This window comes from Mustela nivalis (assembly GCF_964662115.1).
Source record: "Mustela nivalis genome assembly, contig: HAP1_SCAFFOLD_1103, whole genome shotgun sequence".
NCBI classification, from domain to species: domain Eukaryota; kingdom Metazoa; phylum Chordata; class Mammalia; order Carnivora; family Mustelidae; genus Mustela; species Mustela nivalis.
In genome coordinates, this window is record NW_028135561.1 from 174848 (window position 1) to 201897 (window position 27050).

At 36.8% G+C, this 27050-nt stretch overlaps 1 protein-coding gene across 2 annotated transcripts; it reads right to left on the reverse strand.

Moving 5' to 3' along the window:
* Positions 1-1872: 1872 nt before the first annotated feature.
* On the reverse strand, positions 1873-26805 carry LOC309857709 (ankyrin repeat domain-containing protein 26-like). Of its 2 annotated transcripts, XM_082750440.1 has the most exons (6): positions 26329-26805; positions 18060-18232; positions 16898-17109; positions 15442-15670; positions 3505-3550; positions 1880-2408 (listed from the first exon to the last, which is right to left on the reverse strand). In XM_082750440.1, the coding sequence occupies exons 3-6, from the start codon at positions 17038-17040 to the stop codon at positions 2269-2271; spliced, it is 558 nt and encodes a 185-aa protein (XP_082606566.1). In that variant the 5' UTR covers positions 17041-17109; positions 18060-18232; positions 26329-26805; the 3' UTR covers positions 1880-2268. The 2 variants fall into 2 exon arrangements, 1 of the variants encoding a protein (XP_082606566.1); XR_014307866.1 differs by having other exon boundaries at positions 1873-2408; positions 3446-3550; positions 16898-18232.
* Positions 26806-27050: the final 245 nt, after the last annotated feature.

The following is a 27050-nucleotide window of genomic DNA, read 5'->3' on the forward strand; positions in this document are numbered from 1 at the left end:
TGTATGTATCAAAAAGTTCAGGTTAGAAGGTTATTATGAAATTTGATGTACAGCTCGCTGTGATGGTAAATAGGTTTAAAAAAATTACCTATGTATACAAAAATAAACCAGAATAGTGGGAACAAGTGAAAAATAAAAGTTTTCCTATGAGTTAGTGGTTGTTCTCTTGTATTATTTCCCCCCCTCTTTTTTTCTTTCTTGGTTTGTTTTCTGGGGGAAGGGTCTGCCAAGTGGGTTTTCAGTCAATGATGTTCCTTGTGTTAAGTCCTCCCTTTGCCCTCAAGGGGGTGGGCTCTGAGGAAACTGGTTTTTTTTTTTTTCAGGCTTTTGTTCTCTGGCGGTTCTTATGTTTGTGCACTTTTTTTTTTCTCTCACTTTGACTGCTTTTGATGGTTTTTGTAGTTTTACAGGAAAGCAAACCGTACCCTGATCTCCCTCTCAGAGAGAAGCCTCAGTCTGGCTGCAGAGCCTAAATAAGTTCCCCCTTGGCTGCTGGCAGAGCAGGTTCTAAGTCGCAGTCCCTGGGGATATAAGATCTTTTGCTTGTACCCAAAGCCAAGGCAGTGGCAGCTGTCTGGGCAGCTCCAGACCACCAGAGAGGTTCCAAGCAGCAATAGCACACTGAGATTTTCCCGCTGGCCCAGGCTGGGAGTGCCTGGTCTTTCTGCATCTAAGAGCGCCCAGCTTGCTTGCACACACCAATTTTTTCAGGGGAGACTGTGGGTCGCCCATGGGTCTCAGGCTCTGAGAATGGGGTGCAGGTCCTAAAGCACCAGGCTGGGCCCTCCACAAACCTCTCTGGGGGGAGAGTTTGGTCTGAAACAATGGCGCATATCAAAGAGCACTGGCTGGGCCCTCCATGAACCTCTCTGGGGGGAGTTTGGTCTGAAACAATGGTGGGTATCAAAGAGCACTGGCTGGGCCTTTGTATCTCTCTCAGGGGAGTATCTCAGACTCTATAGCAGGGTTTCAGCATTCTGCCTCCCAGTGTGGCTCCCATCCCCTCACAGGAAATGGACCCCAGGGTTCTCAGGTGCCCTGGCGTTTTAGGGACCAAGAGCTGGTTTCTCCTCCCCACTCTCTCTGCCTTAGAACCAGTGGAGGCAGTCTTGGGACTGGGGACTTAAGCCCCTGTCCCTAGCAACCCCGATTCCGACAATTTCCCCCCACAATTCTTTGCTCTTTTGGAGTGCTTTCAACCAGTCTCTAAGTTAATGCTGGACCCCAGACGCAGGGCACTCTTGCTTGATTGGGGTATTACTTTCCAACCAGTCGCCTCTGGTGGCTCCCTCCCCCTTTTGTTTATCTTCCCATATCAGTCCAACTTTCCCACTCAGCTTTATCTGCCCACTGGCGTCTTCTGCCCCTGTAGAGATCCAGACGTGTATAATTCTGATCTCAGGCTGATTTCATGGGTGATCAGAGTTCTATGGTAGGTAATCAGCTCACTTTGGGGTACAGGCTGAAAAGACACCTCTTCCTACTTCCCCGCCATTATGTCCCCCTCTTCCTTGTGATTTTAATAACACTTTCTTTTATAGCTTATTATAAAAATATAATATGGAATACATATAACAAACAAAACACAGGCTAATTAACTGTTTTTGTAAAAGTTAGTTTTCTCGTCAATAGCAGACTAGTACTCAAGTGCCTGGGGAGTCGAAAGTTATTCACATATTACTGACTGCAAATGGTCAGTGCCCTTAACCCCTGCAATTATTCAAGGGTCAACTGTACGAGAATTGTCTGATTGACAAGGTTGTACAGTAGTTATGTGGAATGTACTGATTTGTAGGATATAAATGCTATGGGAATCAGGCATAATTTAACAATTGTCTTGCAAATGGTTCTGGGGTAAAAGTTATTTTTTTCCTCTAATTTTAAGACTCTCTGTCTTAAAATTAATGTCTGTCTAAATCTCTAGGTTCATATGTAGTAATAAAAATTGGAAAATACCAAAAAGTTATCAATTAACATGACTGAAGTATTCATGAAAACTTGGTTGGTTGGGTGCTGTTTAGAAAGCTGGCATTTGGGCAGCCTGAAGCATGTAAAACCCAATAATGCTGATTTCCATATTAAAAAAAATCTGTTTAAATGTTAATTAGCTACCAAGAAACATAGCTTAAAATATTATATAAACTTTCATTACACACATGATCCAAAAATATTTTCCTTTAAGAAAGATTTGTGCATATCATCCATTTAATAGGAAACTATTAAAATGTTTTATAACCATCCAGAAAATAAATTTCTACTATTTATGTTTCAGATGCTATACTTTTTCTTCAGAAACTCTGAGTACTCTCTGTGTGATTTCAGTACGTCATCACAATTTATATGTCTTTCAAAAGTAGATTCTAAAGAGGTGGCCTCACCAGATGAGCCTGATTCCAATACAGCAAAACCTGAAAAGAAAAAGAATTACAGTCTTTATCTAAAATACTTCATTCTTAACTAAATGTTAGTAAAAAAAAAAAAAAACAAAGTTGAAGTCTTATGAGTGTTATGAAGAATGAAAAATATCTAATACAGCTACAATATAAAATACAAGATTACTTTTAAATATATTTTGCTCACAGTTGCCCACTGAGGTAATTGCTATTGTGGATAAATATCAGAGCTTCTGTTTTTCTCATTACAAGATGATAACAGAGCCCACCCGTGAACAATCATGTACAACAGACTGAAAAATCAAACAGGCAATTTTCAGAGTTGAACAGAAGAACACACAGAAGGAAAATCCTAGTTTTCTATGAATATTGTCTGCTTTTTGGTGGAGGGGATATGTAAGCTGATATCTGAAGGACAGGGAAGAAGCATGCCAGGTGGAAGGAAGACGCATATACAAAGAACATATACAGAGAGTGTGGAAGAACACTTGTGGCATTGCAAGTAGTCAATGCTGAAGAGGTGCAAGAGCAAAGCAGCAGAGTAGGGTAAATGTTAGCGGTAAAGAAGGCTGAAAAAGCTGACAAGAACCAAACTGATTTGGGTGTTTTTATTCCATGTATGGAGCTTGGAATTTTACCCAATGGCAAAAGGTAAATCAATGACAAAATCAACGGCTGGATGTTTAAATGTCACCTGTCAAGTAAAGGTCATTTGAACCATAATTGCTTAACTAAGTATCACCTAAGACAAGACTGCTTTTTTCTTTTTTTAATTTTGGTTTTATATCATTAGCAGAAACAAGGATTTAAGAAAGCCCGCATATTCAGGTTGACAGTTCCAGAGGGATGGCAGAAGTGAAGGAAGATTACAGCTTGAAATAACAGATAAATAGACATTTGGAGATTTTTTTTTTAAGTCTGAAAAACGATGACTAAATGAGGAATAAGTATGTTCCTCATTATGTTTATGTTTTATATTTTTATTAGATATATATTTAAAAAATTAATATAGTACCTATTGTTATCCAAACAATAGAAAACAATGGATTTACCATTCATAGGATATTTCAGAAATCAATGACCATCTTAATTCGGAAATTTGGCAACATACCTTCTTCTAGTTCTCTAGTTATATTTTTTTCCAACTCCTGCTGCATCTGAAATAAGTCAAATATTTATAATGTTCAAGTTAAACAAGACACATAATTGTAGGAATTATATATAGCTTATGAAATGTGAACTTAAAATAGCACTATTAGAGACTAAAATTAAGTTAGGGATTGCTTAAATAGAAAGATAATCACATAAATAAAATAAATCCCTACTTATTTTAATCTTAGGTAACGGAAGAAAGAGATGTAACACTATTTAGAGAAATCTGATAAAAAGTACAAGTAATATTGGTCTATTAAATATATATAATTTCTGGGAGAAGAGGAATATGGCAGAGGCATAGGGGGCCATAGTTTTGTCCAGTCCCTGGAATTCAGCTAGATAGCTTTCAAATCATTCTGAACACCTGTGAACTCAACCTGAGATCTGAGAAAAGAACTGTTCTAATTCTACAAATAGAAAAGTGACCACATTCTGCAAGGTAGGAGGTGTGGGATGGAGAAATGAATCGAAGGGGATACATGGGAAGATAAACTGTTGGGGGGGATGCATAAACTGCTTATCAGAAAGTGATACAGCAGTGGTGTGAAACAGGAACTTTTATAAGTCTAATCCGGTGAGGGACATCCCTGCTTGAAAAGCACTCAGGTGGAGAAGTGGGGTAGAATCCTAGGTAGAACTGCCTGATCTCAGGATCCCCAGGGTCACACAGAATGGGGTGCCTGAGTATGGGAGAGTTCCCAGGAGTTTCAGCAGGGAAGCCAGCTGCAATCAAAGAGCAGAGGAGGGGGCTTTCAGCTCAGTGTTTCCATTAATCACAAACCCCAGCCCATTGGGTAACCACTCTCAGAACAGGGCCAAACATGCAGAAGAACCAGGGCAAGACCTCCTCCTTCCCCCAGAGGACTGGCATGAATGCAGCCACAGGAGACTGCAAAGTTTAGAAACTCCAAAGGGGGTTGCATGGCTGAGATAAAAATGTTCAAAGCCTGGGTGTACACAGAGTGCATACAGAAACCAGGGAGATGAGAGTGATTGACAGCTCCTCTGTGAGGGCACACTGAAGAGTGGAGGGTGCCCGCTTTCAGCTCTAGGGCTGGACACTGGGAGGCTCACATTTTCATTCTAATCCTCTCAAGCAGTGTGGAAAACCGTCAGGGAACGAAAGCCACAAAGAGGAATCTGGAGGCCCTAAATTAGCCTGGACCCCTGGCAAGGGCAATGCAATACCATCAGGGCAAGGACCTCTGAGAATTAGCACAACAGGCCCCTCCCCCAGAAAATCAGCAAGAACTTCCCGCTAAGATCAAGTTTAAGGAATCACAGACAACTGCAAAACTCTAGTGCTGGGGGAAAATACTATATAGAATCCATGGCTCCTTAAACTTTCAAGTTTAATTTTCTTTATCTTTTTCCATTTCAATGAATTTCTCATTTTATCAACTCAGGTTTTTTAAACATTTTTAATTGTAATTTTTATAGTTACATTCTATCCTTTCATAGTGCTTAACTTTATTTTCGCATATATATATTTTTTCTTTCTTTACAATTTTGGGATGTAGTTTCCTCTAAGAAACAGACCAAAATATACCCAAATCTAGTGTATTGCTCTGTTCTCATCATCTGATTATATTCTCACTTTTTAAATTTTTATTTTATTTATTTATTTATTTTGGTTTATAGAGATTATAGAGATTTGGTTGATAGAGATTATATTTCTCTGGGGTTGTTGTTGTTATTTTAGTATTTTGTTCTCTTCATTTTCTATTCTTCTCTAGACAGAATGACTAGATGGAAAAACTCACCTGAAATAAGAGGACAGGAGGTACTACTGACTGTCAGTGACCTAATCAGTATGGATATAACTAAGATGGCAGAATTAGAGTTTAGGATAGCAAGTATAAAAATACTAGCTGGGCTTGAACAAAGCACAAAGGACACTGGAGAATCTTCTTCTGGAGAAATAAAAGAACAAAAATATTACCAAGTTGAAATCAAAAGGTTATTAAGGGGATGCAATAAAAAAAATGGAAGCTCTACTTCTGAAAACAATATGGAGGTTCTCCAAGAAGTTAAAAATATGACCCAGTAATTGTACTGCAAGGTATTTTCCCCAAAGATGCAAACATACTGATCTGAAGGGGCACCTGGACACCAATGTTTATAGAAGCAATCTCCACAATAGACTAACTGGGGAAACAGCCCAAATGTCCATCAACAGATGAATGGATAAAGAAGATGTGGCTACCAGGCGCCTGGGTGGCTCAGTGGGTTAAGAAGATGTGGGATATTGCAAATGGAATATTACAAAGCCATCAAAAAGGATAAACTCAACAATTTACATTGATGTGGATGGAAACGGAGGGTATTATACTGAGTGAAATAAGTCAATCACAGAACGACAATTATCATATTGTTTCATACATAGGGGGAATATAAGAAAAAGTGCATAGAATCATAGTGGAAGGGTGGGAAAACTAAATGGAAGAAATCAAAGAGGGAGACAAATCATGAGAGACTCTTAACTATTGGAAACAGACGTTTGCTGAAGGGGAGGTGGGATGGGGGTAGGGGTAATTGGGTGATGGGCATGAAGGAGGGCATGTGATGTGTAGAGCACTGGGTATTACATACAACAGATGGTTAACTGAACACTATATCTGAAACATATATCATATATCAGCTAATTGAATAGAAATTCTAAAAAATTCATCACGTACATAATGGGTAATGGAGAAATAAAACCCTACTTATCTTTTACAGACTTACTGAGCTATAATTAACTAATAAATATTAGCTATTTCAAATTTTAAAAATTGGAGGCTCTAACTGCTAGGATAAATGACACAGAAAGGAGAAGTAGTGACAAAGAAGACAAAATGATGGAGAATAAAGAAGTTGAGAAAAGAAGAGAGGTAAACAATTACTGGATCAGTAATTCAAGGGGAGAATTCAAGAGATAAGTGATACTATAAAGCAAAACAATATTAGAATAACAGGGATCCCAGAAGAGGAGGAAAGTGGGTGTGGAAGAAGGTGTACCTGAGAAATTACAGCAGAGAACCTCCATAATCCGGGGAAGAAAAAAGTCATTCAAATCCAGGAGGCACAGAGAACCCCCTTCAATTTCAATAAGAATAGGCCAACACCTTGATATAGAGTAGTGAAGTTTGCAAATTTCAGAGACAAAGAGAAAATCCAGAAAGCAGCTCAGGACATGCCAGAAAGGACTGGCATGGTATAGTCAGGGTGCTAAACCAGAAGAATATGCAGCCAAGAATATGTTACCAGCAAGGCTGTCATTCAAAGTAGAAGGAGAGATAAAGAGTTCCCAGGACAGACAGAAATTTAAAAATTTGTGACCACCACACCAGCCCTTCAAGAAATACTAAAGGGAATCCTGCAAGCAAAGAGAGAGACCCAAAGTGTCATAGACCAGAAAGGAATAGAGACAAAATACAGAAACAATGACATTACAGGTAATACAATGGCACTGAATTCATATCTTTCGATAGTTAGCCTGAAAGTGAATGGGCCACATTTCCCAATCAAAAGACACAAGGTATCAGATTGGATAAAAAAGCAAAGACCCATCAATATGGTGTCTGCAAGAGACTCATTTTAGACACAATAACACCTCCAGATTGAAAGTGAGGGTGTGGAAAACCATTTACTGTGCTAATGGACATCAAAAGAAAGCTGGGGTGGCAATCCTTTTATCAAATTAGATTTTAAGCCAAAGGCCGTCATAAGAGATGTGGAAGGACGCTATCATAATCAAAGGGTCTCTCCAAAAAGAAGATCTAACAATTGTCAAGATTTATGCACCTAACATGGGAGCAGCCAATTACATAAGCCAACTAATAACAAAATTAAAGAAACACATCGAGCGTGATACAATAAATAGTAGGGGACTTTTACACCTCACTCACTGCAATAGACAGGTCATCTAAGCAGATCAACAAGGGCACAAGGGCTTTGAATGACACACTGGACCAGATGGACTTCACAGATATATTCAGAGCATTCCATCTTAAAGCCACAGAATACACATTCTTCTCCAGTGCACATGGAGCTTTCTCCAAAAGAGATCACATACTGGGTCACAAATCAGGTCTCAACCAGTACCAAAAGTCTGTGATCATTCCCTGCATATTTCCAGACCACAGTCCTTGAAACTTGAACTCAATCACAAGAGGAAATTTGGGAAAAATTAAAAAACATGGACGCTAAAGAGCATCCTATTAAAGAATGTTCATGGGTCAACCAGGAAATTAACAAACAAGTAAAAGAATTCATGGAAACAAAGGAAAATGAATACACAACTGCTCAAAATCTTTGGGATGCAGCCAAGGCAGCCCTGAAGAGGGAAGTATAGAGTGATACAAGCCTTTCTCAAGAAACAAGAAAGGTCCTAAATACACAACCTAACCTTCCACCTACAGGAACTGGAGAAACAACAGCAAAGAAAGCCTAAATCTGGCAGGAGAAGAGAATTAATAATGACCAGAGCAGAAAGCAAAGAAATAGAAACCAAAAGTACAGTAGAATATAGCAACAAAATTAGGAGCTGGCTCTTTGAAAGAAGTAATAAGATCGATAAACCCCTGAGAAGACTTGGCAAAAAGAAAAGAGAAAGGACCGAAATTAATAAAATCATGAATGAAAGAAGAGAGATCACAACCAACACCAAGGAAACACAAACAATTTTAAGAATGTATAATAAACAACTATTTGCCAACAAATTAGACAATCTGGAAGAAATGGTAAGAGAAAAACCTGGACAGTTCAACCAAACATTTAAAAAGGAATTAATACCTATTCTTCTGAAGCTGTCTCAAAAAATAAAAACGACGGAAAACTTCCAAACTCTTTCTATGAGGCCAGCATTACCTTGATCCCCAAACCAGACAAAACCCCAACAAAAAGGAGAATTACAGGCCAATATTGCTGATGAACACGGATGCAAAAATTCTCACCAAGATACTAGCCAACAGGATCCAACAGTACATTGAAAGGATTATTCACCGTGACCACGTAGGATTTATTCCTGGTCTGCAAGGGTGGTTCAACATCTGCAAATTAATCAGTGTGACACAATACATTAATAAAAGAAAGGATAAGAACCATATGATACTCTCAATAGATGCAGAAAAACCACCCGACAAAGTACAGCTTCCCTTCTTGATTAAAACTATTCATGGTTCAGGGATAGAGGGAACATACCTCAATATCATAAAAGCCATCTACAAAAAGCCCACAGTGAGTATCATTTTTAATGGGGAAAAACTGAGAGCTTTACCCTTAAGGTCAGGGACACGGCAGGGATGACCACTCTCACCACTGTTGTTCAACTAGTACTGGAAATCCTAGCCTCAGCAATCAGACAACAAAAAGAAATAAAGGCATCTGAATCAGCAAGAAGTCAAACTCTCACTCCTCACAGATTATGTGATACTCTACGTGGAAAACTCAAAAGACTCCATCCAAAAATTGTTAGAAGTTCTACAGGAATTCAGCAAAGTGGCAGGATATAAAATCAATGCACAGAAATCAGTTGCATTTCTATACACCGACAATGAGATAGAAGAAAGAGAAATTAAGGAGTCAAAGCCCCTTACAATTGCACCAAAAACCATTAAGATACCTAGGAATAAACCCAAACAAAGAGGCAAGGGATTGGTACTTTGAAAACTATAGAACACTCATGAGAGAAACTGAGGAAGACCCAAAGAAATAGCAAAAACATTCCATGCTCATAGACTGGAAGAACAAATACTGTGAAAATGTCTATGCTTCCCAGAGCAATTTATACATTCAACACAATCCCTATCAAAATACCATCAACATTTTTTCAGAGCTGGTACAAATATTCCTAAAATTTGTATGGAACCAGAAAAGATCCCAAATGGCCAAAGGAATGTTGAAAAGGTTCACCAAAGCTGGTGGCATCACAATTCCAGACTTCAAGCTCTATGACCAAGCTGTCATCATCAAGACAGTATGGTATTGCCACAAATACACACGCATAGATCAAAGAGCCCAGAAATGGACCCTCAACTCTATGGTCAACTAATCTGTGACAAAGCAGAAAAGAATGTCCAATGGAACAAAAGCCAGTCATTCCAACAAATGGTGTTGGGAAAACTGGACAGCCACAAACAGGAGAATGAAACTGGACCATCTTGTTACATGACACATAAAAATAAGATTCAAAATGGGTGTAAGACGTAAATGTGAGACAGGAACCCATCAAAATCCTAGAAGAGAACACAGGTTGTATTCTCTCTGGCTTTGGCCAAAGCAACTTCTTGCTAGGCACGTCTCCAAAAGCAAGGGAAACAAAGACTTCATCAAGATAAAAAGGTTTTGCATAGCAAAGGAAACAACTGACAACACTAAAAGATGACCTACAGAATGGAAAATGGTATTTGAAATTGACATATCAGATAAGGGGCGAGTATCCAAAATCTATAAAGACTTATCAAACTCAACACCCAAAGAACAATCCAGTCAAGAAATGGGTAGAAGAAATGAACAGACATTTCTCAAAGAAGACACACAAATGGGCAACAGATATGAAAAAATGCTCAGCATCACTTGGCACCAGGGAAATAAATATAAATCAAAAGCACAATGAGATATCACCTCACACCTGTCAGAATGGCTAAAATGAACAAGTCAGGAAACAACAGATGTTGTCAGGCATGCAGAGAAAGCAGAAGCCTCTTACACTGTTGGTGGGAATGTAAACTTGTGCAGGCACTCTGGAAAACAGTATGGTGGTTCCTCAAAGAGCTGAAAATAGAGCTACCCAATGACCCAGCAATTGCACCACTATGTATTTACCCCAAAGATATAAATATATTGATCCAAAGAGGCATCTGCAGCCCAATGTTTATATCAGCAATTTTATTGATTTATTTATTTGAGACAGAATGAGATATAGAGAGCACAAGTGGGAGAAGAGGCAGAGGAAGAGGAAACAGCAGATTCCCCACTTAGCAGACAACCTGCAATGGGGCTCTATCCCAGGACTGAGGAATCATGAGCTAAGCTGAAGGCAGTCACTTAACCAACTAAGCCACCCAGGCACCCCTCGGTACCCTACATTAGACCCCATTTTGAGCATTCAATGAGAGGGTACCTTTTATAAGAAAGCTCTAAGTAAGAAAATTCTAGATGAGAATACTTGTAATATACAGCTGACCCTTGACCAACATGGGTTTGAAGGGTGCAGGTCTACTCTACTTACACATGGACTTTTTTTGATACAGTATTTTAGTGTATTTTCTCAATAACTTTTTTAAATATAGCTTTATTATGAGAACATAGTATATAATACATGTAATGTAAAAAAAAAACTGTGTTAATGAACTATTTATGTTATCAGTAAGGCTTCCAGTCACTAGTAGGCTACTAGTAGTTTAGTTTTTTAGATACCATGCAGAAGTGAAATCATATGGTATATGCCTTTCTTTGCATTATTTCACTTGGCAAAATACTAGGTCTACCAATGTTGTCACAAATGACAAGATCCCATTCTTTTTTATAGCTGAATAAATATTTCATTGTATATGTATCACACATCTTCTTTATCTGTTCATCTATTGATGGACACTGAGGTTGCTTCCATACTTTGGTTATTGTAAATAATGTAAATAATGTTTCAAAAGACATAGGGGTGCACATAACTTTTCAAATTAGTGTTTTTATTTTCTTTGGATAAATACCCAGTAGTGGAATTGCTGAATGGTACTGCATTTCTATTTTTAATTTTTTGAGGAATCATAACACTTTATGACAATAACATTATATTCAGGCCTTATAAAATTAATAATATGACAACATTACTAGACAGCCTTGTAAAATTAATAAATCAATACCACTTGATGGGAGAAACTTTTATTGAAGCAATTTTATAAAGCATTAATAAATAATAGGTAAAATATAAGACACTTTTTTATATGACATGACTTAAGGAATTACCAATGTGATGTTATTGTCTTTTCCTAAATATTTACTTCTGCGACCTTTATTTCCAAGTGAGAACTGTGTTTAGAAGGTGGAAATAGCTTCAAGTCCACTAATAAGGAGAACCCATTTGCAATTTTATTTATACTTTTCCATTTATCCAAAAAATAGGAGAATAAAAAAATTATAAACAGAAAAACAACATGCAATGTATCAGCAAATTTTAATTCAAAGAATTATTAATGAAGGATTTTCTCATAAATGTTAGTTTTCAAACTATGGCTCATAGAAATCTAAGGGTCTCCTGGGACACAGCAGGACTGAGGGACAAGGAAGTCTACAGGTGTAGTCTTATCTCGCATTTAGCTAAACAGCTCTACTTGTCTGTGTTTTATATAATACAGTTTAATGCAAAAAAAAAAAAAAAAAGATAAGTTCTATTCTTTGGAAAAAACAATTTTTCCCCAGAGGTATAAAAGTCACTAACTTAGTCAACATCCCTAATTTCACATAAGAGACAAAAAGGCCTCAGAGAGATTGTAGTTTGCCTGAGGTCAAAAAACCACCTAGTTGCAGGCCAGGAATGTGTTTTAGTTACTTCCTCATATTCAGGAAATACATGCATTTTTAACCAGAAATCAGAGAAAATGAATACATAAAACTTTGTTCTGTGGCTCCATAAAGTTAAGGCATTAGACAGAAAACAGCTTTCTAACTAAACTATAAATTTTTACAGTCATGAACAAAAATAAAGGACGAGTAGTTATCTTAACTCCTATTAGTAACAGTCAATATGCTCAATTTATAAGCAAAATTTTTTTAACTTGAAAGGACAGGGAACTTGAAGGAGAAAATCTTTGGTTGAACCAAAGAACCTGAACCTGAGGAAATTCTTCCTTAAAAGAATTATTCATTTCCTTCAAATAAAACTTGGTTTATCAAAGTCAATCAACAAATGGTTACCTATGTTGTGAGCTATTTATTGCAAAGTCTAAAACACTGAACAGATTTCTCTTTGCCATCTAGCCTTCCCATTAGTTCACATGTACAAAAGACACGATTAACTTTAATTATAAATTAAATCCACTCGGAAATTATAGGTAAACCTTCATTTCCATGTGAGAACATTTCTCTACCTTCTTCATGACAGGAAGAGAGATTTGCCTAATGGGTGAATTTGGGAGAAGGCACTAAGCAGTGCCTACATGCTTCCAGATCTTTTATTTGAAAAGCTATGCCTGCCCTAGTAACATGAATTGAGGTCTGCTTTCATCTTTGTGGGATGGGCATCAAACATCTCTTCCTTCCATTTACAACTGTGTGTGGAAGTGCCTAATTTGGAGTAAAGGAGTAAAGTATTAGGAAGTTGGCAGTGGCTACATACCTAAGCCACATCCTCCAATCTGTTAGTATGTATTACAGTTACTAAGCTTATCTCCATCTGCCTGACTCCTGTGTTCTCAACTCAGAAAAAGAAGAGCAATGTCATCTGCCACCTACTCCACCACAGCTCCAACAAGAAAAATGATCAGACAATACTTAGAAATGGTTTCTTCTTCCTTGACTTTATACCTAACATTCATTGTTCAAAGTGACATACTTTAAAGAGGAAAAACGTTGAATACAATTTCAGAAATAAACACAGAAAGTCAGACAAAATGAGGAGATAGAGAAATATGTTCCAAATGAAAGAACAATACAAAACTTCAGAAAAATAGCTAAATGAAACAGAGATAAGTAATCTACCTGAATAAGAGTTCAAAGTAATGGTCATAAAAATGCTCAGCAAACTTGGGAGAAGAATGGATGGATTCAGTGAGAACTTCAAGAAAGAGAAAATATAAAGAAGAACCAATCAGAGCTGAAAAATAAAACAACTGAAATGAAAAATACTCCAGAGGGATCAGCAGCACATTAAAAGCTGCAGATAAACAGATCAGTGATCTACAAGACAGGGTAGCAGAAATCATCCAAGCCAAAAAACAAAAAGATAAAAGAATTTTTAAAATGAGGACAGGTTAAGAGACCTACTAGGATCGAGCCCCACACCACGCCCTGTGCTCAAGGAGTCTGCTTCTCCCTCTTTCTGTGGCCCTCCACTCCCATCTGTGTTCTCTCTTGCTTGCTCTCAAAAATAGATTAAAAGAAAGAAAGAAGGAAACAAAGAAAGAAAGACAGACAGACAAGGCCATAACTAGAAATAAGAAAATTATGAAAGAAAGAGTTTTATTGGTAAAAGCAAACATACAATAAAAGTAATAGATCAATCACTTTTATAAAGCCAGTATGAATGTTAAAAGACAAAAGTAGTAACAACAATTGTGTCTACAGTAATTAGTAAAGGGATACACAAAATAAAAAGGTGTAAACTAAGACATCAAATACATAAAACAAGGGGGGGTCGAAAAATGTAGTGTTTTTAAAATGTGTTTGAACTTAAGTAGCCATCAACTTTAAAAAGACTTCTATATATATGGGATGTTATATATGAACTTCACTGTGATCACAAAAATCTATAATATACAAAAAAGAAAAAGAAAAAGAAAGGCAACCAAGCATAACACTAAAGAAAGTCCTCAAATTAGGAGGGAAGAGAGCAAGACAATAAGGAAACCAAATGAAAGAACAAGATTGAGGCCTCATTTACCAGGGGTCTATGCTACTTTTCTCTACATTAGTAAGAACATGAATATACCTTCAAAACCATAAACCTATGTACATTGATTGAAATGGATATTTTAATAACAATGATATACAATGGAAACTAGCTGCTACTTAAAGACTCCCTATTATTCCCATCTTAGTCATCAATCATTAAAGTGATGGCAGGATAGATATATGTGAACTTCATTTAAAAAATTCCAATTGTGGGGCACTTGCACGGCTCAGTCAGTTAAGGATCTGATCTTGACTTTGGTTCAGGTCATGATCTCAGGATCGTTGAGACTGAGCCCTGCATCAGGCATTGCACTGAGTATGGAGCCTGCTTACCCTCTGTACCTCACCCCCCACCACCAGCTTGCACACATACTCTCTCTCCCTCTCTCTCTCTTTAAAAAAAAAATGCAGTATTTGCTTGATTTAGCCATTTAGAAAATGTTCTACAGTTGCTCAGCAAGACATTTTGTAAAAATTGAAATAGAAGTGTTATAAGTATTTAAAAAATGCTCCAAATAAGACAAAAATTAAGGATGTACTCTCAGGTAAGAAAATGACAACAATTACAAACTTAAAAAGAAAAATTAATCTTTTTAGCATTACAAGTTTATTTAATTCATAAAAAGGACTTATCATGGATTCTTGAAATAATAAATATCCATATGTGAGTAAGTGTTTGGATTCTTATTGTTGACTTATACATAGGGGTGGGAAAAATGGGTAACAGCGAACTTTAAAATTGTTATGAACAACTGCCAAACAGGAAATTAGTCAAAGCATCTAAGTATAGATTTCATTCGTGAGCAATAATATTTACTTTCTAAAATCGAATTTAGATGTAGGTTTTCAAGAAATTTAAAATGTGTTCGTTTTGGGGTGCCTGGGTAACTTAGTCAAGTGTCTGACTCTTGTTTTTGGCTCAGGTTATGATCTAAGGGTTGTGAGACTGGGCCCCATGTAGGGTTCCACACTCAGCAGAAAGTCTGCTTGAGAATCTCACACTCTCTCCCCCTCTTGTACACTCTCTCTCTAAAATAAATAAAATATTGAAAAATAATAAATGTCAGTTTAGTTATAATTATTGAATAAAGGTAATAATAGGTACCTCTTGAAAATAAGAGCTCCAGGAACAAAGAAAAAAAATCAAAATTTATGTCTCATTTCTTTATCAGCAAAAATAATTATGACTTTTACTTAGTGTGTATTAGTTAGCTAAGCAACTCAGAATCTTACCAAATTAAAAACAAAAATTATCTCAGAAATCTGAAACCCAAGGAAAAAAAGGTAAGATAATATAACCAACCTTGATCAAGAAAGTCTCGAGGTCATTACTTGAACGCCATGAGTTTGAGGTAGGAATCACCACGTTTTCTCTTAGAGCAACGTTTCTATTGAATAGTGAACTATTATTAACATTTCTACCATAAGGCAGATCTAGGGATGGCCTCATATTAATAGTGTCAAGCAAAGTTTGCTTTTGCTGTTTCTCCACCAGAAGTTTGGCACTGGTCTCTGCCAGCCTCTCACTAGTCCTGTTAGGATTACAAAACACAATACTTAGTATTTCGTTTCTCCCCACATCAGTCCTAAATTACTTGCATTTTTTTAAGTCTCCATAATAGTAAACAAAATGTGCCATTAAATAGTGTTTTAACATGGTAAATGTGACAGAGCAGACCTATTATGTATAATTATAGGTTTAAAACTGTTCTAAAGAAGTCCATATATCTCTAGGGTTCCTAACTAACAAGTAATTCAAATTAAAGAGGGAGAGAAATGGTGATCAGTGATGTCCATGGCCTAACAGGTTATACCTGCTGCCTTCTGGAATGGTTGTACTTAAAAGATTCTTGGGGACGCCATGATACATACTTATATTTAGTAAACCAGTTTAGAGCTGCAAAAATAAACCATCCTGGGGTCTGGGTGGCTCAGTCGGTTAACCATCTGCCTTCAGCTCAGGTCAGGACCCCACAGTCCTGGGAATGAGCCCCATTCTGGGCTCCCTGTTTGAGGGAAGCCTGCTTCACCCTCACCCTCAGCCTGCTGCTCCCCTCTGCTTGTGCTCACTTGCTTGCTCTCTCTGTCAAATAAATATGTAAAATCTTTAAAGGAAAATAAAAATTTAAAAAATCCCTCAAAGACATTTTTCAAGCATTGGCTTTCACCACTCTTGTATATTTCGCACATTACCTCAGAGAGATTGAGCATTTGGCACTGAGGAAAAATTTAGACGAACAATTGCTAGAGGACAAGTAGATGGCAGAGTTGTGATCAGATAGAACTGAAACAGCTCCAGAAACAATTAGGTTATAACACAGATACTAGGGTACTGGACGTGGAATCTACCGTTTCCATCTTGACCTTTTGGGTTAAAGATGTACTCTTCCAAAAATAAACTAACATTAATAAATAAATTTTAATAAGCTCATTTCTATTTAGGGTAATTTTGACAATTTTATAATAATATGCTGTCTAAATTATAAATCTTCAAACAATTAGTTTAAAGACTAGGAGATCAGATTAACTGAAAGTATTCAAAGGAAAAAATAAAATCATTTAAAACAACAACAAAAAAGAGAAATGCAAACTAACTTAAACTAGCATTTTGACAATAAGTTCATTTACAAACATCATTTTTCAAAATTATATTATCTAGTTGGCTTTCACTTACTACTGATCTCATGAACGTGGCTCCAAAAAATTATGGTTTAGATGCAAATTAATAAGCTAACTCTACTTTCTATGATTGTTTTAACTTGTTCAGTTCATTTGTCAATGACATTCGATGTGTTACTTCTAGGTAGAGGTGCTTGTATCTGTCCAATTCTGCTTTAGTAACGTCTTGAGAATTTTTCATTTTGGATAATTCAAATTCCAGCTCTTTAATTCTGAGTTCCATTTGACTTCTTCCTGAAGCATTATTATTTTCTCTTAACTGTGCTACACTTTCTTGAAATGCTGCTTGCGTCTAAAGCAAATTAAAAGCATAGTTTTAAAATTGTTACAACCTGGGTAATTACAGTATATTTCTTTCTTTTAGTTTTGTGTCAATGATTCAGAGAGAAATTTTTAAAGTGGAAAAAAAAAGCTGAAATGTAAAATATTTATCATTAATGTGAAACTGAATTAAATGTGAATAATGTTCATTCTTACATTAGAACGCATGCAATCTGATAATTCAAAGAATAATAATATCATTTAGTTTTTTAAAAAGTGAACAATACAACTTCAGAATAATTGAGGTACCTGGGGTGCCTGGCTGACTCAGTCATCTGAGTGCCTGACTCTTGGTTTCTGCTCAGATAGTGATCTCAGGGTTCTGGGAGAAAGCCCTGTGTCCTACTCAGCATGAAGTATGCCTGGAATTTTCTCTCTACCTGTCCATCCCCCACTCGTTCTTTCCAAATAAATAAATAAATAAGATATTAAATATATATAAAAAAGGAATAATCCAAGTATGGTACCATTTCTTTTATGTAGGAATGCCCAGAATGGAGCCCAAACAAGCAACTGACTGAGCCACCCATGGACCCCATGGTCAAAATTTTTAAAGCACAGTTTTTTCTTTTCCTCTCAATAGCCTTGTTTTATACTAACTGGTCTTAAAAAATAAAATGACTTTCTACTGTGAATCATTCTGAAAGATCAATTTAGTGTGAATTATAATGAAAACTGAAATTTTTAAAGGGAAGGAACAAATGCTTTCAGAAATTTACCAAGTTGTTATAAAGGAAGTAGAGGAAAACTCTACACTGCATATAACCAAAATGTAATTTGGAGTAAAATGAATTAAAGCATTTTATAGACAAATAAATTAACCTCTAAAAATAGATCAACTTCTTTTAATTTTTTTTCTACATTCAATCTTGTCCTGTCTTCAAAATCCCATTTATATTGTTCTATTTTACTATATCCTACCACGTTGACTTCTACACAACTTCTGAGGTTTACTTTCTGTTGTTCCCCAACTTCTTTTTATTCTTCTCTAGAATTTCACATTTTGTTGGTTTTTTTTTCATAGATGATAACTCCTGAATAAGAACCTGGTTTCTTGAAGACATAGTTTCCAGTTTTGCTGTTAGATCATCAACCTGCATGAATAAAATAATATATAGTTGGAAGCAGAGTGAAAAGAGTCCAATGCAAAACTAAGACCCCACATTTTTTTCAAAGATTTTAAATCTCTGCACCAAAGATGGGGCTTGACTCAAACCCCCAAGATCAAGAGTCACATACGTTACTGACTGCTCCCCGGGCAGGTGCTCAGATTTTAAAATAAGTTCATTTTCAATAAAATGTTATCTATATTGTAGTAAAGTCTTGTAATGCAGAACCTCAAATAACTAAGAAATGAAGAACAAAATTCAAACCACTAGGAGTTACTAAAATCGATCTCTGCTGTCATCCTCTTTGCAACACATTTGTATTTAATATTTATACTTTTATTTTTCTGATTGTTTCAGATTTTTCCTCCATAAAATAACTGTAAGTCACATCTTAGTAGAAAGTCTCTTAACCCTTCCCTCGTCTTAACACTCCATAATTTTTTTAAAGATTTTATTTATTTGAGAGGGAGAGAGAGCAAGACAGCAAGAGCACAAGAGCAGGGAGAGGGAGAAGCAGACTCCCCACTGATCAAGAAGCCCAGCATGGGGCTCAATCCCAGCATCCCAGGATTACAACCCAAGCCAAAGGCACTTAACTGAGCCACCCAGGTGCCCATGTACTCCATAATTTTTAAAGACGTTTTAGGAATCCCATATTGACTTATGTAGGTCTGAGCCAATAAATGCTTACCAAAATAAGACATTGAAAATAAGACTCTAATTAATGAATCTATAAATACTGATTCTATTGCCATCAGCCTTTTTCTGAATTACAACTGTTTTATGCTAATTTCAATTGCATTCTGAAGAGAAATGATTCACGAGGTTAAAAAATCACATCTCTCAGTAAAAAAAAAAAAAAAAATAGTGGGGAAAAATTTAGTGAGATTATCCATATATTTTTGGATAAAAAAAAATTCTTTAACTCGACAGTGTTACAATCCTTTGTTACTTCCCACAAAATAAGAGAATATACTAAGCAATGAAAACAACCAAAAAACTTGCTGGAGCTCAGTGATGCTGAGTTGGGAAGATCTCCTTTCCTTTAGATATGACTGGAAAGACAAGTCGATGTGGTGGTTTTATAAACTGACACTTCTCCCATGACAATCCCTCCACTTCATATGTGTTGGTCTTAGTAACTGGTTCCTAGTGAACAGAATATGGCAGAGCTGCGGTGTGATTTTTAAGGCAAGGTTAGAAAATGTGATATAGCTTCCATATGACTTTCTTCTTCTAGGAAACGTCACCCTTAGAATCCAGCTGTTGTGGGAAAGCCCAGGGTACCTAGTTAAGTCTTCATGCAAATATTCCAGCTGAGACTGCCCTAGCTAACATCCTAGCCAAAAGCCAGCCTCAACAGCCAAACATGTGCATGAACAAGGTTTTAGATGATTCTAGTTCCCAGTTTCCAGTCATCCCAGGTGATGCCAAATGAAGAAGAAATGAGTTGGCCTGACTCAACCTTGTCCGAAGATTTGTGAACAAGATGAATGCTGTTTTGAGCCACTAGGTTTTGAGATTGTTTATTATACAGCAATAAATAACTGGCACAGATACTGATATTAAAATGGGGTGCTGCCATTAAAAAAGAAAACCAAAAAACTGAAACTAAACCTTCTTTGAACCAGGAAGTGGGTGGAACCTGAAAGACGAGTAAGAGTGAGAAGTAGAGAAGAGTAAGAATGAAAACCAAAAGGGCTTCCAAGAGACTGTGAGTGGAAACCTGATGGCCCTTGAGAGGCTTACAGCAAAGGTTTCTAGACAAGTGAAGAAAATGACACTAGAGGGAAAAGGAACTCGTGCCACAAACCACATGAAAGTAAATCTGGTAGGAGAGATAAGCTAAAGAAAGACGATTCAATATGAAGGAACCAGGACTTACTGGGTTCACCTATCTGTTCCTCATTTACAGCTTCTCCACATGCTGTATTGTCAAATAATGCTAAAATAAAGAAATGGCTTCTGGGTTAAAAGCAAATCCAGGACAACATGGCCTATGGATGAAGCCAAAACTATAAACCCTTTATAAGTCCTTGAGAAGGACTTAAGGTGTGCCTCAAATTTCTTTAAGGATCTTAAGAGTGTGAGAATTTGAAAGGCATTGTTAAATGAGAGCTGCACAGGAAACCTGAGGTGAAAGCTTATCTCAAAAGACCCGGGAGAATGGATTTTCTAATGGCATGAAATCCAGTCGTATTCACAGAAAATTCTGTTCTGTTTTTTCCCATTTAGGGTGTCATTACCTGTGCATTTTTTATATATGACCTTTATTATGTTGAACTATATTCCTTCTAAACCTACTTTTTGAAGCTTTTTATCATGAATGGATTTTTTACTCTTTTATCATGAATAGATGTTGCACTTTGTCAAATGCTTTTTTTAAAAGATTTTATTTATTTATTTGACAGACAGAGATTACAAGTAGACAGAGAGTCAGGCAGAGAGAGAGGGGGGGGGGAAGCTCCCCCAATTATCAGGGAGCTTGATGCGGGGCTAGATCCCAGGATGCCAGAATCATGACCTGAGCCAAAGGCAGAGGATTTAACCCACTGAGCCACCCAGGTGCCCCTCAAATGCTTTAACTATATCTTTTGAAATTATCAGATGATTCTTCTCCTTTTATTAATTTGGTGTATCACAATGATTGATTTGCAGATATTAAAACACCCCCATATCCTAGGAATAAATACCATTTGATCATGGTGATGATTTTTTTAATGTATTGTTGGATTCAGTTTGGAGTATTTTGTTGAGGATTTTTGCAACCATGTTCACCAAAGATACTGGCTTAGAGTTCTTTTTGTGGTGTCTTTGTCTAGTTTTGGTATCAGGGTAATAATGGCCTCATAGAGTGAATTTGGAGTTTTTCCTTCCTTTTCTGATTTTTGGAATAGTTTGAGAATAGGACTAACTCTTCCTTTAAAATGCTCTGTAGAATTTGCCCCTGGTCCTGGACTTGTGTTTGTTCATAGTTTTTGGATTAATGATTCCATTTCTTTGCTGGTTTTCAGTCTCTTCAAATTTTCTATTCTTGTTTCAGTTCTGGTAATTTATATGTTTCTAGGAATTTATCCATTATTCTACATCGTCCAAATTGTTGGCATACAGTCATTCATAATATTCTTTTATAATTGTCTGCATTTCTGTGGTGTTGATTGTTATTTCTACTCTCTCTTCTGTGATTTTATTGGGGTCCTTTTTCTCTTCTTTCTGATAACTCTGGCTAAAGCCTTATTGGTTTTATTAATTTTTTCAAAGAACCAGCTCCTGGTTTCATTGGTCTCTCCTATTTTTGTCTTTTTAAATTTTCTATAGTGTTTACTTCTGCTCTAATTTTTTAAAAAATTTATTTGAGAGAGAGAGAAGGTGGGGAGAGGGTCAAATGGAGAGGGAGTAGAGAATCCTCCAGTTGACTCCCCGCTGAGCACAGAGACAGAAGCAGGGCTCATTCCCAGGACTCTGAGGTCATGACCTGAGCTGAAATCAAGAGTCTGCTGCTTAACCAACTACTGCTCTAATTTTTATTATCTCCTTCCTTCTGCTGCCTTTAGGCTTCATTTGTTGTTCTTTTTCTATATTCTTTAGGTGATGGTTAGGTTGTTGTAGATTTTTCTTATTTCTTGAGTTAGGCCTGCATTGCTATATACTTCTCTCTTAGAACCATATTTACTGTATCTCAAAAGTTTGGGAAATTGTGTTTTCATTTTCATTTGCTTCCATGTATTTTAAAAAATTTATTCTCTTATTTCCTCATTGGTCCATTCACTGTTTAGTAGAATGTTACTTAACCAACATGTATTTGTGGTCTTTCAGACTGTTTCCTGTGGCTGACTTCTAATTTAATAGTATTGTGATCAGAAAAGGTGCATGGTATGACTTCAATATTCTTGTATTTATTAAGACCGGTTTTGTGGGTATTATGGAGGGCACATATTGCATGGAGCACTGGGTGTGGTGCATAAACATTGAATTTGGGAACACTGAAAAAAAAATTAAATTCAAAAAAAGACTTGTTTTGTTGCCTAATATGTGATCTATTCTACAGAATTTTCCAGAATGTGTATTCTGTTGTTTAAGAATGGAATATTTTGAATATATCTCCTTATTCCGTCTAGTCCAGTGCATCATATAAAGCCACTGTTTCTTTGTTGACTTTCTGACCTGTCTTTTGATGTAAGAGGTGAGTTAAAGTACCCAACTATTGATTATTTCTATTCCTTCCTAAAATATCTGAATTGTACATTGACTTCATGGATACTTTTGCAATTGGGAATAAAAGAAATGAATTTCATTTAAAACATATATAATAAAATTAAAGGACCCTAGTATTACTGTATTATTATCAATTATTTCTTTTATGTTAGTCATTAATTGTTTTATATACTTGGGTGATCCCATGTTGGGTGCATAAATTCTTACAATAGTTAGTTCTTCTTCCTGTCAGATTGTCCTCTTCATTATGATATAGTGCTCTTGTCTCTTACTGCAGTCGTTCTTTTAGACTCTGTTTTGTCCAATGTAAGTATTACTATACTGGCTTTCTTTTTATATCCATTTGCAGGATACATGTTTTTTCCATCCCCTGACTTCCAATCTGCAGGTGTCCTTATGACAAAAATAAAACTCTTGCAAGTGGCTTATACATGGGTCTTCTTCTTTTTCTTCTTCTTTCTAATCCACTCTGACATCCTATGTATTTTTATTGGAACACTTACCCCATTTATATCCAAAGTAATTATTGATAGTCATGTATATGTCATTTTACTACTTGCTTTGTGGTTGTTTCTAGAGATTTTCTCTGATCATTTTTTGTGTCTTTGATATTTTACTGGTTTTCTTTAGTGATATATTTCATTTCTTTTTCCTCTTTGAGTGTTTATCGGTGGCTTTGTTTTCTTTTTAGAGAGGGCATGAGTGGAGTGGGGAGAGGGAAAGAGAAGCTTAAGCAGACTCCATGGCCGGAATAAAGTACAGTGCAGGGCTCAATCTCACAACCCTGAGATTATGACCTGAGCTGAAATCAAGTCAGATGTTTAACCAACTAAGCCACACAGGCACCACTATTAGTGGGTTTTGATATATAATTTGTGTATAACCTCTTCTGCATATAGAAGTCTATATTAAGCTGCTGGTCTTTAAGTTTGAGCCCATTCTTTTCTCTTCTCCCCATGCTTTAGGTAAAGTATTATATTTTAAATCCTTTTTTCCTGAGTTCCTTAACTTATTTTTTATATAAATTGTTCATTTTTGCTACTTTTGTGTTTCCTGCCTTTATACTGTCACTCAAAGAGTACCTTTAATATTTCTTATGGTGCTAGTTTAGTAGTCCAAACTCCTTTAGTTTTTATCTGGGAAACTCTATCTCTCCTATTCTGAGTAATAGGCTTGCTGGATAGACTATTCTTGGCTACAGATTTTTCTCATTCACCACGTTGAATAGATAATACCACTCCCTTCTGGCTTGCCAAGTTTCTGATGAAAAAGTTCCTGCTAGCCTTAAGGGGTTTCCCCTGAAAGTTACTGACTTGCTCTCCTGCTTTTAAGATGTTTCCTTTATCAGTGTATTTTGCAAATTCAATTACAATAGGTCTTGGTGTTAGCCTACTATTGTTGATTTGGATAGTTTTCTGTGTCTCCTGGATCTTGATGTCTGTTGCTTTCCCTAGATTAGGGACATTTTCAGCTATATTTCTAGAAACAAGTTTTCTTACACCTTTTTTCTGTCTTCTTCTACTGGGACTCCTATAACATGAATGTTATTACATTTGATGGAGTCACTGAGTTCCCTAGGTCTGGTCTCATTTTGCATAATTCTTCTTTCTCCCCCTTCTTTGGCTTCATTGCATTCCATTACTTTGACTTCTTAGTTGTTAATTTGTTCCTCTGTCTTTTCCAGCCTACTGTTCATTGCATTAGGTGTGTTTCTTAACTCATTTATTCCACTCTTCAACTCTGATTCTTTTTTAACTCTTTTTTCTCTGTTGTAAGGGTCTCACTGATGTTGTCATTCTTTTCTAAAGTCCAGTGAGTGTCCCTATGGTCACTGCTTAAATCCTCCATCAGCCATGATATTTACATCTGTCTCACTTCAATCTCTGGACCCGTGGCTTTATCCTGTTCTCTCATTTGAGATAAAATCCTCTGTTTTCTCATTTTATCTAAGTATCTGCCAGCTTCTCTGTGTTAGAAAAGCCAGTTATGTCATCTTCTCCCAAAAGTAATGGACTTATGAGAAAAGACGTGATGTAGCACCCAGGGTCTCGTGCTTAGAGGGGTATGTCTAGTGTGTGCAGCATGCACTCTGCCGTTGAGTTCTGGCTGCTCTATCCTTCAGGCCAGACATCTGCAAAGGCACTCCTTCACTGCTGTGGGCAGTGTTTGGTACCTGGCCTGAATGTAGCAACTTTTAACTAGGTGTGCCCTGGTGTGCTTGTGAAATGAGACCTGTCACCACATCCACTGGAACTCAGGCCTTCCTGAATCTGGTTAGATGAGGTGTGGGCAGGGGCCTGTGCTGATTTTCTGGGGGAAAGGCCTGCTGTGGTGGAACTGAGGTAAGAATGATTGAGCAGGGCAGTTCCACTGGAGTGCGAGGGGATGGTGCTTGGTGTAAGCAGATTAGGCAGCCAGTGTCAGAGCTGTACTGCATCCCGCAGATGGCTCTGTGCTTGTGCTGAGGGGCACTGGAGGGAAATGGTACCAGCTGGTTCCTTTGTTCCTAGAGTGTGGTTTCTGTGAAAGTCAATTAAAAAAAAAAAAAGACTAAGAGATGGTGAAATCAACACAATTTACTGAGAGGATAAAATGTGATGCCAGGGAAATAAAAAGATATGTCCAGACAATAACTAACTGAACGTTCACAGCAGCATTATTAATGGCTAAAAAGTGGAAACAACCCAAAGGTGCATCAAATGATAAATGAACAATGGTTTTAGCCCACAATGGAGTACTGTTTGATAATAAGGAATGAAGCACTGATATATGCTATGACACAGATGAACCCCAAAAACATTAAGCGAGGGAAGCTAGTCACAAAGGACCACGCATTGTGTGATTCCCCATATATGAAATATTCAGAATGGGCAACTCTATAGAGGCAGAAAGTAGACTTGTGGTTGCCTGAGCCTGGGGGCAAGGATTAAGAGTTTCTTTTCAGGGTAATTAAAATGTTCTACTCGATGGCAGTAATGGTTGCACAACTCTATCAATATGCCCAAACACTGAACTACAAATATTAAATGGGTGAATTGTATGGAATGTGCATTCCATCTCAATACAGATTTTGCTTTAAAAAAATCCAATGGCAAGGCCTAGATAATTTTCTTAATTCTCTCTTTTGGGTGTATATAGTATACATGAACTAAATACTTCTGTGCATTTATTATATACTGAAGAGGAAAAGAAAATGAAGGAAATGCCAAAGTTCAACTGGTTTGTGAAATCACTTTTCTGTACAAGTTATCCTGAACTCAGTACAGATTCTGTATCCATTCAAAAGAGTGAAGATGAGAAATAAGACAATTTTCTTAAACATTCTATTAAACATTATCTTCTGCTTTTACATGGCTTAGCTCATGATGGTAACAGAGGGATCATTAAAAAACATTATTAGCACACCTGGGTGGCTCAGCTGGTTAAGCATCCAACTCAGGATTTTAGCTCAGGTCATGATCTTATGGGTCATGGAATCAAGCCAGCATGGGGCTCTCTGCTGGGCAGGGGTCTGCTTGAAATTCTCTCCATCTCCCTCTGCCTCTCCAACCACCCCCACCACAAATAAATAAGTAAGTCTTTTAAAAAAATTATTTAGTAGGAAAAAAGTCCCAATTTCTGTGAAGAATGATGTATAAGTTTCACCTTTCCTAAGGGTAACTACTATAAGAAAAAAATATATAAAACAAATAACAGAATGAAAGTCAAAGTTTAAGAAATAAGTACATTGTGAAGATACTAAAATTATACTAAATTAATTATAATGAAAAAGGGAAGGAAGTGATCCATGGAAATAAGTATCCTAAAACACTTCATATTATTTAACCACCTACAGATTAACTTGACATGTGACATTTCATACATACCTGACTCCTACTCTGAGTCAGTTTTTCCTTTAAGTCTTTTACCTCATCTTCTAAATTCATACGACAACGTGATGTCACCTCCAGTGAAGCCTCTGACATAGATAGTTTCTTTAGGGTATTGGCCAGTTCTTCTTGAAGTTGTCTCACAGCAACCTAATGAGACATTTCTGTTACTGGATTTATAAAATCATCTTACTATTAAATTATGTTAACAATATATAACTTGAACCTATGTACTTGGAAAATTTCACTACAAACATCAATTCATCTCCTTTTCCTAACATGTACACATTATGGCTGTTTAATGAATTTGGCTAAAGACACAAAAAGATGTTCTCTGCCTAGTCAGTATTATGTTACTTAGTTAATTAATTCAGCCCCACTATCCTTTCCTTGTGGGTGAATTTTCCCAAAGCTTCCCAATCGACTGAAGTCTCAAAAAGAAATGGGTATATAGGTGGGACTAACATTGGTAAATTCTACAATATGAAATGTTTTCCTTCTTTTTTATTAGAGGCTTCAATTAATGTCAGAATTACCCACATGTTCAATCCTCTGCTCAAATCCTTTTAATAGATAACTAAGTGAGGTCATTCTAAGGGCCTTCAAGACCCTAGATGACCTGGCTTTCACCTCTCTCCCTGACCTCCATTCCTGCTACACAAGAATCCTGCCACCCCCTCATTAATATGAAAATGGAGATCCAATGCCCAATTAATAAA

Bases quoted from the DNA above. Each gene is read 5' to 3' on its own strand.
- LOC309857709 (XM_082750440.1), bottom strand. From the start codon at position 17,040: ATGGAACTCAGAATTAAAGAGCTGGAATTTGAATTATCCAAAATGAAA. The intron at 15,671-16,897 runs GTTAAAACAATC...TAATCCTAACAG, and splicing joins TTGACAAATGAACTGAACAA to GACTAGTGAGAGGCTGGCAG. The intron at 3,551-15,441 runs GTTGGTTATATT...GACTTATTTCAG, and splicing joins TCGAGACTTTCTTGATCAAG to ATGCAGCAGGAGTTGGAAAA.